The sequence below is a fragment of the Palaemon carinicauda genome, chromosome 39 (assembly GCF_036898095.1).
Source record: "Palaemon carinicauda isolate YSFRI2023 chromosome 39, ASM3689809v2, whole genome shotgun sequence".
NCBI classification, from domain to species: domain Eukaryota; kingdom Metazoa; phylum Arthropoda; class Malacostraca; order Decapoda; family Palaemonidae; genus Palaemon; species Palaemon carinicauda.
The window spans coordinates 45,411,891-45,429,210 of record NC_090763.1 but is presented as its reverse complement, the minus strand read 5'-3'; the positions used below and the strand labels follow the sequence as shown (position 1 = coordinate 45,429,210).

Sequence of the window (17,320 nt, the reverse complement as noted above, 5' to 3'; positions counted from 1 at the left end):
ATATTTTATTTTTCCTTTCCTCACTGAGCTATTTTCCCTGTTGGGGCCCCTGGTCTTATAGCATCCTGCTTTTTCAACTAGGGTTGTAGCTAAGCAAGTAATAATAATAATAATAATAATAATAATAATAATAATAATAATAATAATAATAATAATAATAATAATAATAATAACAATGTAGCCGGAACTCAAATTCTCCACAAGGCAAATCGAGGAGCCGTTACAAAGCTAAGACTTAACTCTGCACCTAACCTGACCTGCTTTGTTTATCAGAGTCTACGGAATCCCGTAAACTACGTAGAATTTGTTACATTTTGACTTATTTAAACACCAGAAAATGGCCAAATTACATAGTCACGATGAGAAACTCAAGGAAATCATGTTGCAAGAAGGGAATTCAGTCCCAGGATTTTTCAATGCTGTATTTGGTTTCCTGTCGAGATATTGTCCGTAAGTACCAATGTATTCTGGTGTTTATACCCTTAATGAGAATCGCTTTCAGATTGAGGGGCATTTATTAAGGGCATATTCTCCTCATATTAATTTTCATATCTAAGAGGATAATATTAGTTACAAGATAGAACACTTCAAACACTATTTCATCCCCCATAACTTGCACTCGGTAACTCGTAACACATTTACTACTTGAGGGGTGTATGTAGGATAGTGGCCACCTATATGTATAATACTATTATGGTTAACTTAGAATACGGCAGGCTAAGGGGGGTTACAGGGGGCGTTAGCCCCCCGTTAGGTATGTAGGTAAGGACACGGTTTGTAGGTTAGGTTAGGGGGGAAAGTTTAGGTTAGTTGATGTCCATTTTTGATGGACGCGTGAGGAACTGGCCGCTGATAAACAAAGGCTCCAATTATTCAAAGCTATTGTTTTCCTTTATTACTTTTTCTTAATCTAGAACAATTCGCGGGGAGAATGTACTTTTGTTGGGACAGGGCGAGCTATGAATACGGTTGTGTAAGGAGGGGTCATAGGGGGCATACCCCCTGGGAGGTAGGTAGGTTAGAAGATGGCTCCTAAGGTTAGGTTAGGTGGGGAACCATAGCTTAGGTGTTCTTGTGTCTATTTACCTTTGCCAAAGTTTTACAAATTGTCCCAACAAACTACAAAGGCTCCCCCATGTGGCAAATTGTTTTAAATTAGGAAAAAGTAATAGGGGAAATAATAGCTTTGCATAATTTGGCAGTATATGGAGTGGGTGATCTTGTAAACAAATACCCAAAAAGCCTTCTTAATGAAAATTTTAAGGTTTGATTTTATCCCATTCTACCCAGAAATCAGTTTTGATCATCCTTTCTTATCAGTTTTGGCAACCTATTGTTGCAAGTTTTGTATTTTTAATCTTCTTTCAGATGCAAGGCCCTAATTATTTCTTTTACCCCCGGGCTATTTGGAAATTTCCGACCCTTAACCCCCAGGGGTTATTTTGTTTTCAAGCACATTTGGCATGATATTTTTTTTAAATTGCTCTAACAGCCTTAATTTTGTCATAGAGAGGTCAGGTTGGTCTCATTTTCTTGGAAAATGCCTGAAGTTTCTCAAAAAATTATCAAAAATATGCAAAAAAAAATTGTAAATAGCAGTTTTTTGCAAGGACGTACCGGTACGTCCTTTGGGGGTAAAAGGGTTAAGTATACCACCATTTTCAATATTAAACTTACCCGATAATCATGTAGCTGTCAACTCCGTTGCCCGACAGAATTCTACGGGAGGGATACGCCAGCTATCACTATACTAGAAGGGGGTGTACTCACCAGCACCACCTGTGGCCAGGTACTGCAGTACTTGTTGACACCACCTCACTTTTTCCTCTGTCGTGCTTCCGGCAAGACGTTCTGGGATACGCTTATGATTTTGAAGTATTGTTCACGGCTTTTGGTGAAGTATTTCTTCAAGATTTCAGCTTTCGCTATACTGGAGACCTTCATAATTAGCTTAGATAGCTCTTATTTGGTTTTTGATTAATGGTTAACGATCTTTTTGCTTGATTTGGAATCCCCCTTGACTAACTCTTTGATTCAAGATGTCTGACCTTTCACAAGCCCCACCCCATAGACGATGTAGGTCTTGTAATAGGCGTGTTCCGAAGGCCTCGGTTGATCCTCACACCGCTTGTTCTGACTGTAGGGAAAGACCCTGTCAGTTGGAAGATCGATGTGAGGAATGCGCCGGACTTTCGGAACTTGAATTTGTGCGATTCCTAAAATATTCAACCAAGTTAGAGAGAGAGAGGGTTAGGAGGAGTTCTTCTCGCTCTTCACTTTTTTCCTCACCACACGATCCTCAACCTTTTCCTCCCCCTGTAGTGGCTACCCCCGAACCTTCTATTTGTGCTCAACCTGATATGTCCGTTGTTTTGCGTGCCATTCAGGCCTTAGGAGACAAAGTGGAATCGGTGGTTAGTGACCATAAGTCTCTTATGGCAGAAGTCAAAGAGCTTAAGGTCAAAAGTGCAGTGGGAGGTGATAGTGCCAGTGTTGTGCCGAGTACTAGTGTCAGTGCAGTGCCAAGTGCTAGTGTCAGTGTCAGTGTGGTGCGTGAGGGTATTTCTGTGCGTGCCAGTCGTCCTCCCAGTCCGGGACCTCTTGCAAGCTCCCAAGCCCAGGGGAGAAGCAATGTCGAAGGGCAAAAGGGTTCGGCAGGCCTTGATCGGCGCACAGAAGTATCCTCGGTGGTTGCGGGCGTGTCTAACAGAGACCGTCACTCCCACCCGCAGACGATTGAGCCCGTCTTTTACTCGTCTGCAGAAGAAGTGTCAGGGAGGAAACGCTGGACTCAGGTCTCAAGACCTCTCAAACGCAAAGTCCAGACCTCAAGAGTTCTACAACCTGGTTGCAGTCATTGGCTTAGCTCTGACTCTCCGCTGTCATCAGGTGACTGCACACCTCCTAAGAGAGGTAAGGTGTTGCCGCAACAGACCTCATCTTCTGTTCAGGCTTTACCTCAGCAGACCTTAGCGTCTGTCGACCCCAAGATGACTTTGTTGCAGTCCATGCAGTCACAGCTTGCGGTCTTTATGCGCGAGTGTCAGGCTGAGAAGGTTACACCTCCTCCTGCGATCGCTCCGCCTCGCCGCAGTACAGTCTGCCAGGCGTACGATGTTGAGGTTCCTCAGGATACCTTACCGCGTACTGAGTTGCCAGTTATCAGCGGTGTGCAGCAACCTCCGCCTTCCTTAAGGCAACCTCAGCAATGGGAGCAGGAGTCTTACGCCTTTCTTCCTCCGCTTCCGCTTGCAGTTCAACCAGCGAGGCAGCAATCTCTTGAGGTACGACAACCTCTTCCATCCATGAGGCAGCCACCTCAGCTCTCGCTGCAGCGACCTCAACCCTCCTCAAGGCGAGAGCCTCAACTCCTCAGGCTAGCACCTCAGGAACCTCAACTCGCGAGACAAGAACTGCGTTCTGCGCAGCTGCTACCTCAACTCTCGCAGCTCACACCTCAGGAACCTCAACTCGTTCCTCAGGAACTTGCTACTGCGCATCCGCCACCCTTACAGCAAGCGCAACTCTTGAGGCAAGACACTCATGCTAGGAGTCAGCCACCTCAACCCATGCGCCTACCTTCCTCTACTCTTCTTGACCAGTCTTTGCAGCCTGAACCTCAGGTTTTTACTCAGCAACAGGGACTTGAGGATGAAACCACAGGCGTTGATGCACCCGCTTGTTCAGACTCTGCTGTTCAGCATACCACTGTTCCATTGCCTTTCACTTCGCTACACTCTGGTGATGAGGTTTCTGATGAGGAAGCTGCGCACCTGGACCCCTCATCAGACGTGGAGGAACCCAAGTCTTCTCCTTTATCCATTGACTTTCGTAAGGTCCTGGCTCTTTTCAGAGAGGTATACCCAGACCATTTTATTTCTGCTACCCCTCGCTCTCCTCCATCTGAGTTTTCGCTGGGCATGCAACCTGCTAAGTCGACTTATACTAAGCTCGTCTTTGCTAGGTCATCTAAGAGAGCTTTAAGGATATTAGAGGAGTGGTTGCAGTCTAAGCAGCAGCTAGGGAAGACTTCCTTTATGTTCCCACCTACTAAGCTCACTTCTAAGGCGGGTGTATGGTATGCCACAGGAGAGGAACCAGGCTTGGGAGTCCCTGCCTCTGCCCAGGCTGACTTCTCGAGTTTGGTCGACTCTCCTCGTAAATCAGCAATGAGGCGCTCTAAAGTTTGTTGGACCTTCTCCGATTTAGACCACTTCCTAAAGGGTGTTTTTCGTGCCTTTGAGATGTTCAATTTCCTAGACTGGTGTCTGGGGGCCCTGAGCAAGAAGACCTCCCCTGCGGACAAGGACTCGGCCATGCTTTTAATGTCCTGCATGGATAAAGCTATTCGGGATGGATCTGGCGAGCTTGCTTCAATGTTTGTGTCAGGAGTTCTTAAGAAAAGGGAGCAACTTTGCTCTTTTCTTTCTTCTAGCATCACACCTTGTCAAAGGTCCCAACTCCTTTTTGCTCCGCTGTCTAAGTTCTTGTTCCCCGAAGAGCTTATCAAGGATTTGTCTGCGGCCTTGATCCAAAAAGACACTCATGATCTTGTGGCCTCTTCAGCTCGTAAGGCTAAGGTTACGCCTTCAGTTCCCAGGACCTACCGCACCCCAGTGGCTGATACTCCTGCTACAAGGTTTATTCCGCCCTTTCGTGGCAGAGCCCCCAGCCGAGGAAGCACCCGTCCAGACTCTTCCAGGAGCAGGTCTAGGAAAGGTCCCAAGACTTCTAAAGGCAAACACTGACTCTCCTCCTCTCCAGACAGCAGTAGGAGCCAGACTCAAGACCTTCTGGCAAGCTTGGGAAAGAAGAGGTGCAGACGCCCAGTCTGTCAGGTGGCTGAGGGAGGGTTACAGGATACCATTCTGCCACAAACCCCCTTTGACCACTTCTCCCATCAACCTCTCTCCCTACTACAAGGAAAAGGACAAGAGGCTAGCGTTACACCAGGAGGTGTCGCTCTTGTTACAGAAGAAGGCAGTGGTTATAGTCCGGGACCATCAATCCCCGGGCTTCTACAACCGTCTCTTTCTGGTGGCCAAGAAGACAGGAGGTTGGAGACCGGTGCTGGACGTCAGCGCTCTCAATGCTTATGTCACCAAGCAGACGTTCACTATGGAGACGACGAAGTCGGTCCTAGCAGCGGTCAGGCAGGAGGACTGGATGGTCTCGTTGGATCTGAAAGACGCATACTTTCACGTTCCTATTCATCCAGACTCCCAACCTTTCCTGAGATTCGTTTTTGGAAAGGTTGTGTACCAATTCCAAGCCCTGTGTTTTGGCCTAAGCACAGCTCCTATGGTGTTTACGCTTCTGATGAGGAATATTGCAAAATTCCTCCACTTATCGAACATCAGAGCCTCCCTTTATTTAGACGACTGGCTGTTGAGAGCCCCCACGAGTCGTCGCTGTCTGGAGAGTCTCAAATGGACTTTAGACTTGACCAAGGAACTGGGTCTATTAGTCAACTTGGAAAAGTCCCAGCTCATTCCCTCTCAATCCATTGTTTACCTGGGAATGGAGATTCGGAGTCGGGATTTTCGGGCTTTTCCATCGGCCCCAAGAATAAGCCAAGCCCTAGAATGCATTCTGAGCATGCTGAAGAGGAGCAGTTGCTCGGTGAGACAGTGGATGAGCCTAACAGGGACCCTGTCATCGTTAGCCCTGTTTGTCGAGTTAGGGAGACTCCACCTCCGCCCTCTTCAATTCCATCTAGCAGCTCATTGGGACAAGGATTTGACGCTCGAAGCAGTATCTATACCTGTCACCAAAGAGATGAAGACCACTCTCTTGTGGTGGAAGACCAACCTCCTTCGCAAGGAGGGCCTATCGTTAGCGATTCAGACCCCCAATCTTCATCTCTTCTCGGATGCATCAGACTCGGGCTGGGGCGCGACCCTGAACGGACAGGAATGCTCGGGAACTTGGAACAGGGAGCAGGAAACACTCCACATCAACTGCAAAGAGCTGCTGACAGTTCATTTGGCCCTAATGAACTTCAAGTCCCTCCTGCTAGGCAAGGTGGTGGAGGTGAACTCAGACAACACCACAGCCTTAGCTTACATCTCCAAGCAGGGAGGGACCCATTCGAGGAACCTGTACGAGATAGCAAGGGACCTCCTCATTTGGTCAAGAAGTCTAAACCTCACTCTTGTAACGAGGTTCATTCAGGGCAGCATGAACGTCTCAGCAGATCGCCTAAGCAGAAAAGATCAAGTCATCCCCACGGAATGGATCCTTCACAAGAGCGTGTGCAACAGACTTTGGACCTTGTGGGGTCAACCTACGATAGATCTGTTTGCCACCTCCATGACCAAAAGGCTTCCTTTGTACTGTTCCCCAGTTCCAGACCCAGCAGCAGTTCATGTGGATGCTTTTCTGCTGAATTGGTCCCATCTCGACCTTTACGCATTCCCTCCGTTCAAGATCATCAACAGGGTCATTCAGAAGTTCGTCTCGCACGAAGGGACACGGCTGACGCTGGTTGCTCCCCTTTGGCCTGCAAGAGAATGGTTCACAGAGGTACTTCAATGGCTGGTCGACGTTCCCAGGACTCTCCCTCTAAGAGTGGACCTTCTACGTCAACCTCATGTAGACAAGGTACACCCAAACCTCCACGCTCTTCGTCTGACTGCCTTCAGACTGTTGAAAGATTCGCTAGAGCTAGAGGCTTTTCGAAGGAGGCAGCCAGAGCGATTGCCAGAGCAAGGAGGGTATCCACTCGTAGAGTCTACCAATCCAAGTGGGAAGTCTTCCGAAGCTGGTGTAGAGCCAATGCAGTTTCCTCTACCAATACCTCTGTAACCCAAATAGCTGACTTCCTATTACATCTAAGGAATGAGAGATCCCTTTCGGCTCCTACGATTAAAGGGTACAGGAGTATGTTGGCCTCAGTTCTCCGCCACAGAGGTTTGGACCTTTCTTCCAACAAGGACCTTCAAGACATTCTCAAGTCTTTCGAGACTTCTAAAGAACGTCGGTTATCCACTCCAGGCTGGAATCTAGACGTAGTCTTAAGGTTCCTTATGTCCCCTAGGTTCGAACCTCTCCAGTCAGCTTCCTTCAAGGACCTTACCCTCAAGACTCTTTTCCTCGTCTGCCTTGCAACAGCTAAAAGAGTTAGTGAGGTTCACGCCTTCAGCAAGAACATTGGGTTCACATCCGAATCTGCAACATGTTCTTTACAGCTCGGATTCTTAGCTAAGAATGAACTTCCTTCACGTCCTTGGCCTAGATCGTTTGAAATCCCTAGCCTTTCCAACATGGTGGGTAACGAGCTAGAAAGAGTTCTTTGCCCTGTCAGAGCTCTGAAATATTATCTTAATAGGTCAAAACCTATACGAGGACAGTCAGAAGCCTTATGGTGTGCAATCAAGAAACCTTCGATGCCCATGTCCAAAAACGGAGTTTCGTATTACTTAAGGCTTCTGATTAGAGAAGCCCATTCTCTCATGAAGGATGAAGACCTTGCTTTGCTGAAGGTAAGGACCCACGAAGTGAGAGCCGTAGCCACTTCGATGGCCTTTAATAAGAACCGTTCTCTGCAGAGCATTATGGATGCAACTTATTGGAGGAGCAAGTCAGTGTTTGCATCGTTTTATCTTAAAGATGTCCAGTCTCTTTACGAGAACTGCTACACCCTGGGACCATTCGTAGCAGCGAGTGCAGTAGTAGGTGAGGGCTCAGCCACTACATTCCCTTAATCCCATAACCTTTTTAACCTTTCTCTTGAATATTTTTATTGTTGTTTTTGGGTTGTTACGGTAGGCTAAGAAGCCTTCCGCATCCTTTTTGATTTGGCGGGTGGTCAATTTGTTCTTGAGAAGCGCCTAGGTTAAAGGTTGTGTAGAGGTCCTTTAGTATGGGTTGCAGCCCTGTATACTTTAGCACCTTTGAGTTGATTCAGCCTTCCAAGAGGAACGCTGCGCTCAGTAAGGAAGACGATCTTATTAAAGGCAGAGTAACGGTTCAAGTCGACTTCCTTACCAGGTACTTATTATTTCATTGTTATTGTGGATAACTGATTATATGAAATACGGGATACTTAGCTATCCTTTAGTCTTGTACACTGGTTTTTCACCCACCCCCCTGGGTGTGAATCAGCTACATGATTATCGGGTAAGTTTAATATTGAAAAATGTTATTTTCATTAGTAAAATAAATTTTTGAATATACTTACCCGATAATCATGATTTAATTGACCCACCCTTCCTCCCCATAGAGAACCAGTGGACCGAGGAAAAAGTGAGGTGGTGTCAACAACAAGTACTGCAGTACCTGGCCACAGGTGGCGCTGGTGAGTACACCCCCTTCTAGTATAGTGATAGCTGGCGTATCCCTCCCGTAGAATTCTGTCGGGCAACGGTGTTGACAGCTACATGATTATCGGGTAAGTATATTCAAAAATTTATTTTACTAATGAAAATAACATGTTTCCTGCTAGGATTTTGCAACATACCTACGCTTATGTCTTCTACCTTTAATTGTCCCAATTTTGAATCAGGAAAATTAATATTTTATATTATCTTCTCTGCATAGGTCACACACACCATTTGTATATTTTCCTCGGAACTTTGCTATTAGATAGAGAATATTTAACCTTATCTTCATTATAAAACATTCATGAACATTGAGGTGGATGGAAGTAAGAGAAGGGGGAGGCCAAAGGTCAGATCGAAAGATAAGATAGCAAATGACTTGTGGGAGAAAGAACCAAGAGAATAGGACACAGGACAGAATAATGTGGAGAATGCTGATAAGATACAGTAACTAACGACAAAGAAGACTTTATTCAAGAGATGTTCTCAACTCGTCCTTCTTAGGGAATATTTCAACCCTTCCCCTTTTTGAAGTATAGAAATATATTAATGCTACCTTTGTTCTGGGATGGCTTAAATGCCATTAATTTTCAAGGGACATATGCAGTGCTATCTCCTTTCTGTGAAGGAGTCAATTATTCCCCATTTCTCAAGGAGTTTTTCCAGAAAGCTTCACCTTAATCTAATTTTCAACTCTAAGACTATGGGTGTGTAAGGGTTAAAGTAAACAGTAACCCAAGGGAATAAATGATGAGTTATTGTTAAGTAAGTGAGGAGCATCTTGCTACTATTTAACTACCTTGTTAAGAAGTTTGTACTGCTATTATAAACTTGGTAATAATCCTACATAAATGATTTTGGTTTGCATATCTAAGAAAAATGAAAATGACTATGAAATTTTTCATGTTTTCAGATCTTATGTGTTATGGAAGGTTTTGATCTGTTTACTAAATGCTTTAAAATATTTGCAGGGAGAAGATTTATGATAGCTCTCAGATATCTGGGGAACACCTGATAAATCAGTCCTTTTGCAAGTGGCGTGAAAAGTACCTTCTGGAAAAGATTGAGGAGAGACAGCTGACAAAAAGGTAATTAAAGTTGGTTCTGTAATAGGAATACAAACCTATGCTATTTATTTAGGGGTATTACTTTCTGCGAAGCTGAAACGACGAGCCATTAAGATTTAGCGAGGGTTAACTAGCCATACCGCTAGTTAGCACTCACACACACACACTGGTGATTTAGCTCACTTTACTTTTGGCTCGGATGGAGAACAGTTGTATCTGCTCTTCCTCCTCGCCTATTTTGGACTGCTATTAATTTTTGAGATACTAACGCTAGAGAGTTATGGGGGTCCTTTGACTGGCTAGAGTAGACAGTACTTCATTGGATTCTTCTTTCTGGTTACAGTTCATTTTCCCTTTGCCTACACATACACTGAATATTCTGGCCTATTCATTACAGATTCTCCTCTGTCCTCATACACCTGACAACACAGAGATTATCAAACAATTCCTCATCATCCAAGGGGTTAACTATTGCACTGTAATTGTTCAGTGGCTATTTTCCTCTTGGTAAGGGTAGAAGAGACTCTTTAGCTATGGTACGCAGCTCTTCTAGGAGAAGGACACTCCAAAATCAAACCATTGTTCTCTAGTCTAGGGTAGTGCCATAGCCTCTGTACCATGGTCTTCCACTTTCTAGGGTTAGAGTTCCCTTGCTTGAGGGTACACTCGGGCACACTATTCTGCTGACCTGCCTACCAACCAGCGCAACCTCGCCACAGAGAGCAACGTTTGCCAGCTCGCCAGAGCTCACCAGCCAACCTATGATTGCCGGCACAACAGAGCTCACCGAAACCTCAGTGCGTGCCCGCAAAACTTCGGTCTCCTGGTCGCCAAACGCTCTCTTGCGCGCCAACGATCTCCTGCGCACCAACGATCTCCTGCGCACCAGCGCTCTCCTATGCGCCAGTGTTCTCCTGTGCGCCAGTGCGCTACTACGCGCCAGCAATCTCCTATGTGTTAGTGTTCTCCTGCGCGCCAGCGCTCTCCTGCGCCCCAACGATCTCCGCGCCAGCGTTAGCCTGCTCACCAGGACTTCCGTGCGCGCCAGCGCTTTCCCGCGCATGTACTAATGCTCTACCTTGTGTGCGTGCCAGCATTTTCCTACGCACGCCAGCGCTCTCCCCCGCACGCACCAGCGCTCTTTCGCGCGTGCGTGCCCCCATCGCTGTCTTACGCGTTCTCCTGGGCGCCCACACGCTCCTACATATTCAAGGGAGACTGCACAACACCCTGCACAGTGCCTTACTGCGCGCCAGTGCTCTCCTGCGCTCTCAGATCCAGCTCTTGCCAAAGAGCCAGCGCTCACCTGTGCACTAGCGATTGCCTGCTCGTCAGCGCTCTTCTGCGCATTCACTGAAAACTGCGCTTCAGCAGAAACTGAGCACCAGCATCAGTACTCTTCTGCGCACTCGCGCAAGAGGCAAAACGAATGAAAACTTTTTGACAGGGCACCATTGCCCTATTCCCCTCCCTGCAAACGCAAAAAACATGCCCGCTGGAGAAGAGGGAAGTGGCTTTACAGAAGGGTTCAAGATCCCGAAGATTCCATGTTCAAAGTAGAATAGACCACATCTACCATCGGTCGAGACTCCTCTTAGGTAATCCTTATTCCCTTTCTCTCCAGGAGTTTTTCCTGACAGTACCACCGTCAGCAAACACGATCTGAACGTTGCAAACGGCCTATCATTAGCTCGCAAATCTTTGATTACCAGAACGCCGATCATTAGCTCATCGACCGCCGTTCACTAGTCCGCCAATCGCCAATTTCTAGCTTATCTTCCACCAATGAGAAATCATCAACCGACTGATTGCTAGATCACCGTTTGCTGATCGCTAGCTTGCCAGATTGCCAATTGCTAGCTCATCTCTCTCTGATCATTGACCTCCAGTCTCGCCAATTGCTAACGATCTTCGATTGCTAGCGTGCCTATCGCCGATTGCTAGTCAATAACCAGTCATCAGCTTGTCGATCACTAGATCGCCGATGGGCAGCTCGTCTTTCTTCGATCATCGACCTCAGCTCGCTGATCTCTGATGAGCCAGTTGTCAGTTTGCTGATCTCTAGCTCACGATCGCCGGTCCGCGATCGATCGCTGATCATCAATGGCTCACCTATCACCAACTAATGATCATTAAACCACTGCTGTCTCTCAGGGCTCTTCAAGCCAATCACCAACTCATTAATTTCCAACCTTCCTTGGCTGACTGACCAGACAGCCTTCATCTGCCTGTCAGTTACCACCTTTGGCTCACAGATCGCCGATTCAGCGATCATGGGCATTTCGCTGTTCACCAGCAGTTCATGACTCAGACTTACTAGTCAACCTCTACCCGTGGTTCCCTAGATCGGAAGGCATGCAACACACTTCTCGCTGCTCGCCATCACACCAATCCACTAAAGCGATCGGCAAACGATCGACAGCCCCCATTATCGGCTTGTTGACCGGTGATTACTCGCTAGCACTCTCCAACTGTAGAGTAGACACGATACCCAGCCGTTAACCATTGATTAACATTCACCAGACCGATACTGTCCTAAGGAATAGCATCAATCCCATCAGGGCGCATGGTAGGGTTAAGCGTTGCCTTACTTCTATCAGTTAAAGGAGTTCTCTCCCAGGGAAGAATCCTTACACAGGGTATCGTGTCCCATCCTTTCCGCCACGAGTCAAGACCCCAGCATCAACAATCTCCCATGCGAAAGGATATGCAAGGAGCTGTCCCTTTGGGTCGATGTCCACTCCATGTTGGAGTTCAGACAAGGGCTAAGACCACAGGTCTTCATTTGCACGCTGGACCTAAAGGACGCATACTTCCAGGCCCAAACCATCCATGCTAGGAAAGATTGAAGATTCAGTCTAGACAAACAAGAAACACCAGTTCAGGGCACTGTGCTTCGGTCTTTCCACAGCACCCATCCTGGACTCGCAGGATCGGCTTCCGTTTCCTCCGTTTTTGGACGTCTGACTTACCTTAGCTGACTCGGTGGCAACTTTGCATTAGCACCGTAACTTCTGAAGTCTTTACCAAGATCGGGTGATCATGGTAAACCTTTGGAAGTCTTCCCTACTTCCCTCTCAGAAGACTGGTATATCTGGGAATGATTATAGACACCAATCTCCACAAAACCTTCTCATCAAAGACAGACTTATAAAAGTCACAAGACCCTTTCTTAAAATGAGAATTCCCAGCCCAGAGTGACTATTTTTTCCTCGAACATCTATCATCTCTGGCCTGTCTAACCTTCAACTGCCACCTCAATATTTGTGGGGCTCACAAACCCTCTTCTAGTGGGGCTCGCATAGCCCCTATATTTGTGACCGGATCAATTAAAGATCTTGATGTGTTCTTAATGCCAGATATTGAGAATTCTTCATACCAAATTGTACCGTTACCTGTCATAACAGTTCACCGATCCAATGACGGTGAGGAAATGGAGGCACAATCTGTTAGATAAAAGAGGCCCCATCTTCCCCCTTCACCTTCATGTTTTCAGGATCAGGATAGAAGTACTAAAAATAAAACTGAAAGGGCAACTGAAGGCCCAGCATCTAAAAAATTGTTTGCACTATCTAGATCAATAAGTACTGAAATTGTGGCTGGCAAGCCATCTCTCTCTAGGTCTCAGATTTTCAAATTAAAAAAAAAAAAACATTAAAAAATCCAAATAATGTCTCATGCAATGGAATATCTGTTGATTTGATTCTAATAGAGAGCAAGTTCGGGTACTGTTTAAAGAATATGATATCTTTGCAATCTGTATCCAGGAGACTAAATTGGGAGATCTTACTCCCAGTTTAGGCTATAATTTTTCATTTCATAGGTCTCCACCTCTAATAGGTGCATGTGCTCAGGGAGGCACAGGCATAATAATTCACAAGTCTCTTAATCACAGAGTTGTCCACCTGAATTCTGTGTTGCAGGCTTGTGAAATTCAAATCTTTACTGACAAATGGATCACTATTTGTTCACTTTACCTTGATCCAACATTAGAAAATAGACTTCAGGATGCACATGGTAATCCTCGTCAGCTAGAACTAAATGACGTGCAGTTCTTAACCCTTTTACCCCTAAGCTATTTGGAACTTTCCAACCCTTAACCCCCAGGCGTTTTTTTTTTTTTTTCAAGCACATTTTGCGGTATATTTTTTTTTAAATTGCTCTAACAGCCTTAGTTTTTGTCATAGAGAGGTCAAGTTGGTCTCATTCTTTTGGAAAATGCTTAAAGTTTCTCATAAAATTATCAAAAATATGCAAAAAAAAAATGTAAATAGCAGATTTTGCAAGGACGTACCGGTACGTCCATGGGGGTAAAGGGATGAGTTTTGTGAAACGTACCAGTACGTCAAAAGGGTTATTAAACCAACTTCCTCAACCCTTCATATTGATGGGGGATTTTAATGCCAAGCGCACCCTATGGGGAGAACAACGTTGTGATCAATGGGGTTTGATAGTAGAACAACTGCTTGACATGAATGACATCAGTTTAATGAATGATGGTTCCCCTACAAGACATGATGTTTACCACAGTTCTGATTCAGCCATAGACCTCACTATTTGCTCTTCATCTTTGAGGTTAGATTACCAATGGGCAGTAGACCAGAATGATCATGATCATTGGCCCATTCACTTGAAGTATTTAGAAAATATACCATCTCCATGTTTACCCAAATGGAAGGTGTGGGAAGCTGACTGGGGATTATTTAATAAATCCACTGAAATTTATCGAAAGAGAAATGAATTTCAGAATTCAATACAAGCATATGAGTATTTAGTGAGCATATTGTTGTGTTGGGCCATGCTCTCCATACCTCGAACATCAGGTAAACCTCGACGTCCAGTAGTTCCCTGGTGGAATGACGCCTGTGCTTTGATGCGGAAGATAGCAATAACTTGCTACAAGAGATATGGTAGATACCCTTGTTTAGCCAATAAAATAACATACAGAAGAGCTCTCGCTAATCAAAAGAAGACTTTTAAGCAGGAAAGGAGAGAATCATTTATTAAATAAATAAGTAAATTGAAATATAATTCCCCTCTCTCATTAGTCTGGAATAGAATCTGAAAGTTGCAAGGGAAATTTTGTCCATCTCCCTTGCCTATATTAAAAATTGATGGTCTTTTTATATCTGGTCCTGAAGAAGTAGCTGAAGCGTTTGGTAGGCATTTTTCGAATATATCTAGTGCCCTACACTACCTTGCAGCATTCAGGGATATTAGGAACAGTACCACGGTTGCTCCTCCTGTTAGTACACATCTTCCTTTTGCCGTGGAAGAATTGGATAATGCAATTTCATTGTCTTCCCTAACATTTCCTGGGGAAGATGATATTTTATATTCCATGATTTTCAATCTACCAAAAAGTACAAAACGATTTCTTTTAGATATTTTAAATAGTTTTTGGACTTCAGGAACTTCTCCTAAGTCTTGGAAAATATCGATAATATTTTAAAACCATTAAAGGATTCGTACCTCCCAAAAAATTATTGGCCAATTGCTCTTACTAGTTGTGTTAGCAAGATTTATGAGAGAATGGCCAATACTCGACTAGTGTGGTATTTGGAATTGAAGAATCTGTTATTATTACTTCCCCCTGCTGTGGCAGAAATTACCCCTTCAAAATATCCTCCTTGGAATAGGCCTAAGATAGAGATTTGTCCGGTTATGGATAGTAAAAGGAACAGCTCAGATGAACAGTTAAGGGCTAGTTTCATATCTCATGCTTCTGAGCATGATGATGCTTATCACATTTATACAGATGGTTCCAAGAGTTCTGATGGTGTGGGTTGCTCTGCAGTGACAACTGAAAATATGATTAAAAAAAGGCTTCCGTCAATTTCCTCTATTTTTACGGCAGAGCTGTTGGCAGTTTCGACTGCTTTGAAATTAATTTTTTATAATAATTTTTCTAATACAATTTTTCAATATTTAACTTAGCCGGTGATTATATAGCTGCAACTCTGTTGCTCGACAGACAACTCTACGGAAAAACTCGCCAGCGATCGCTACACAGGTTGCGGGTGTGCCCAACAGCGCCATCTGTCGACCAGATACCCAGCTCTCAATGTAAACAAAGACTCAATTTTCTCTCTGTCGACGTGTCGACAAGACGTACTTTACTCGCTGTTGCTAAACTGGAGTTTTTTCACATCTAATTGGTGAAGTACTATATTCTAGTTTTGAGCTTTCGCTGTGCAGGGTTTTTCTTCACACAAATCCTTGAACTCTTTTTGATAACGGATTCTTTGTTGATGACTTTTTGATCGTTTTTTGGAATTTCCCTTGACCAATTCAAAATGGCTGACCCTTCACAAGTCCCCAAATTTAGGAAATGCAATGCTAGGGACTGTTCTAGGCGTCTTCCGAAGGCTTCTATCGACCCTCACACTGTTTGTTCCAATTGTCGGGATAAAACCTGTCAATTGGAAGATCGGTGTGAGGAGTGCGTTGGCCTTTCGGAATTCGATTTTATCGAATTTCAAAAGTACACACGTAGGCTAGAGAGAGATAGAGTTAGGAGAAGTTCTTCTCGTTCTATTGATATATCCTCTCCTCATGCCCCACAACCTATTCCTTCCCCTGTAGTGGTTGCTCCTAACCCCCCTCCTGGCACTCAGGAACCTTCGATGGCTGATATGATGCGTGCCATCCAGGCTCTGGGTGAGAGAGTTGAGTCCCTTGCTAGTGACCGTAATCAGCTCATGGCGGATGTGAAGGAGCTTAAGTGCCAAAGTGCAGTGGGAAGTGCTAAAGTGCCAAGTGATAGTGTTGTGGACAGTGTTGCGCTTGAGGGTTCGTCTGTTCGTACCTGTCGTCCTCCTAGTCCGGGACCTCTTGCAAGCTCCCAAGTCTAGGGGAGAAGCAATGTCGTACGACGCATGGGTTCGAGAGGCTTTAATCAGCGAACAGACGTTCCCTCCGTGGTATCGGGCGTATCTACCCAAGATCGCTCCTACCCGACTAAGACGAGAGAGCCCATTTATACCTCGTCTTCTGAAGGTGTTTCTCGCAAGAAACTTTGGACCAAGGTCTCGCGACCGTTAAAACGTAAATCGGTCCCTTCAGCACAAGTCCAGCGGCCCGGTTGTAGCCACTGGGTCAGTTCGGACTCGTTGCCATCATCCGATGACTGCTCACCGCCTAAGAGAGGCAAAGCGGTACCGCTTCAGACAGTAACACCGTCTGTCGCCGCACCTGCTCCCCTAGACCCCAAGTGGTCTCTACTGCAAGACATGCAGTCTAAACTTACGTCTCTGATGCAGGACTTTCGTGCGGAGAAGGTTGCTGCCGTACCAGCTAGTGCAGTACCTAGCCTACAACCCTCCACGCGATCGGTTGTGCGTCCTGTGGACGCTGAGGTAACCTTCTCACGCACACCAGTTGAGAGAGTTCCTCCACCCATGCGTTCCAGTGTGATCTGCCAGCCGCATGTTGACGTTAAGCGACGCACGGAGGTTGCCGTTGACGTTCTGGATGTTCAACAACCGTCAGAGTTGCTTTGTTTTGACGCGGTGCGTCAACCTCCGCAACCCAGTGTGGTTTCCACTGCGCACCCACATCAGTCTAGACAGTCTGGAGTAGACGCTGTGCGTCCCCGCGCTACCATGGTTGTTGCCAGCTCACAGACTGGGCAGCAGTTCCATGACGTTGCGTCCGGCTCAGTCACGCATGCACCAGTGCGACCGGACTCAGCGAACCAGCCGTTACCCACTCCGTTGCCGTTTCCTCATCAGTTGTCGGATGAGGAACTTTCTGATGATGATGTTGCTGCACATATAGATGAACCACAATCAGAATTGGACGAGTCTAAGTCTTCTTAACCCTCTTTGGACTTTAGAAAAGTTTTGGCCATTTTCAAAGAGCTGTTTCCTGACCAGTTTGTTTCTGTGGCTCCTCGTTCTCCGCCTTCAGAGTTTTTTCTAGGCATGCCGT

General features: G+C 45.7%; 1 protein-coding gene across 1 annotated transcript in view; it reads left to right on the top strand.

The window, feature by feature from the left end:
• The first annotated feature begins 242 nt into the window (after window positions 1-242).
• LOC137631152 (nudC domain-containing protein 3-like) overlaps window positions 243-17,320 on the top strand; it is a 62,090-nt gene continuing 45,012 nt past the window's right edge. The window contains exons 1-2 of the mRNA XM_068362850.1: window positions 243-450; window positions 9,293-9,409. Of these exons, the coding sequence (XP_068218951.1) occupies window positions 338-450; window positions 9,293-9,409 (230 nt within the window). The 5' untranslated portion in view covers window positions 243-337. The remainder of the gene's footprint in view (window positions 451-9,292; window positions 9,410-17,320) is intronic.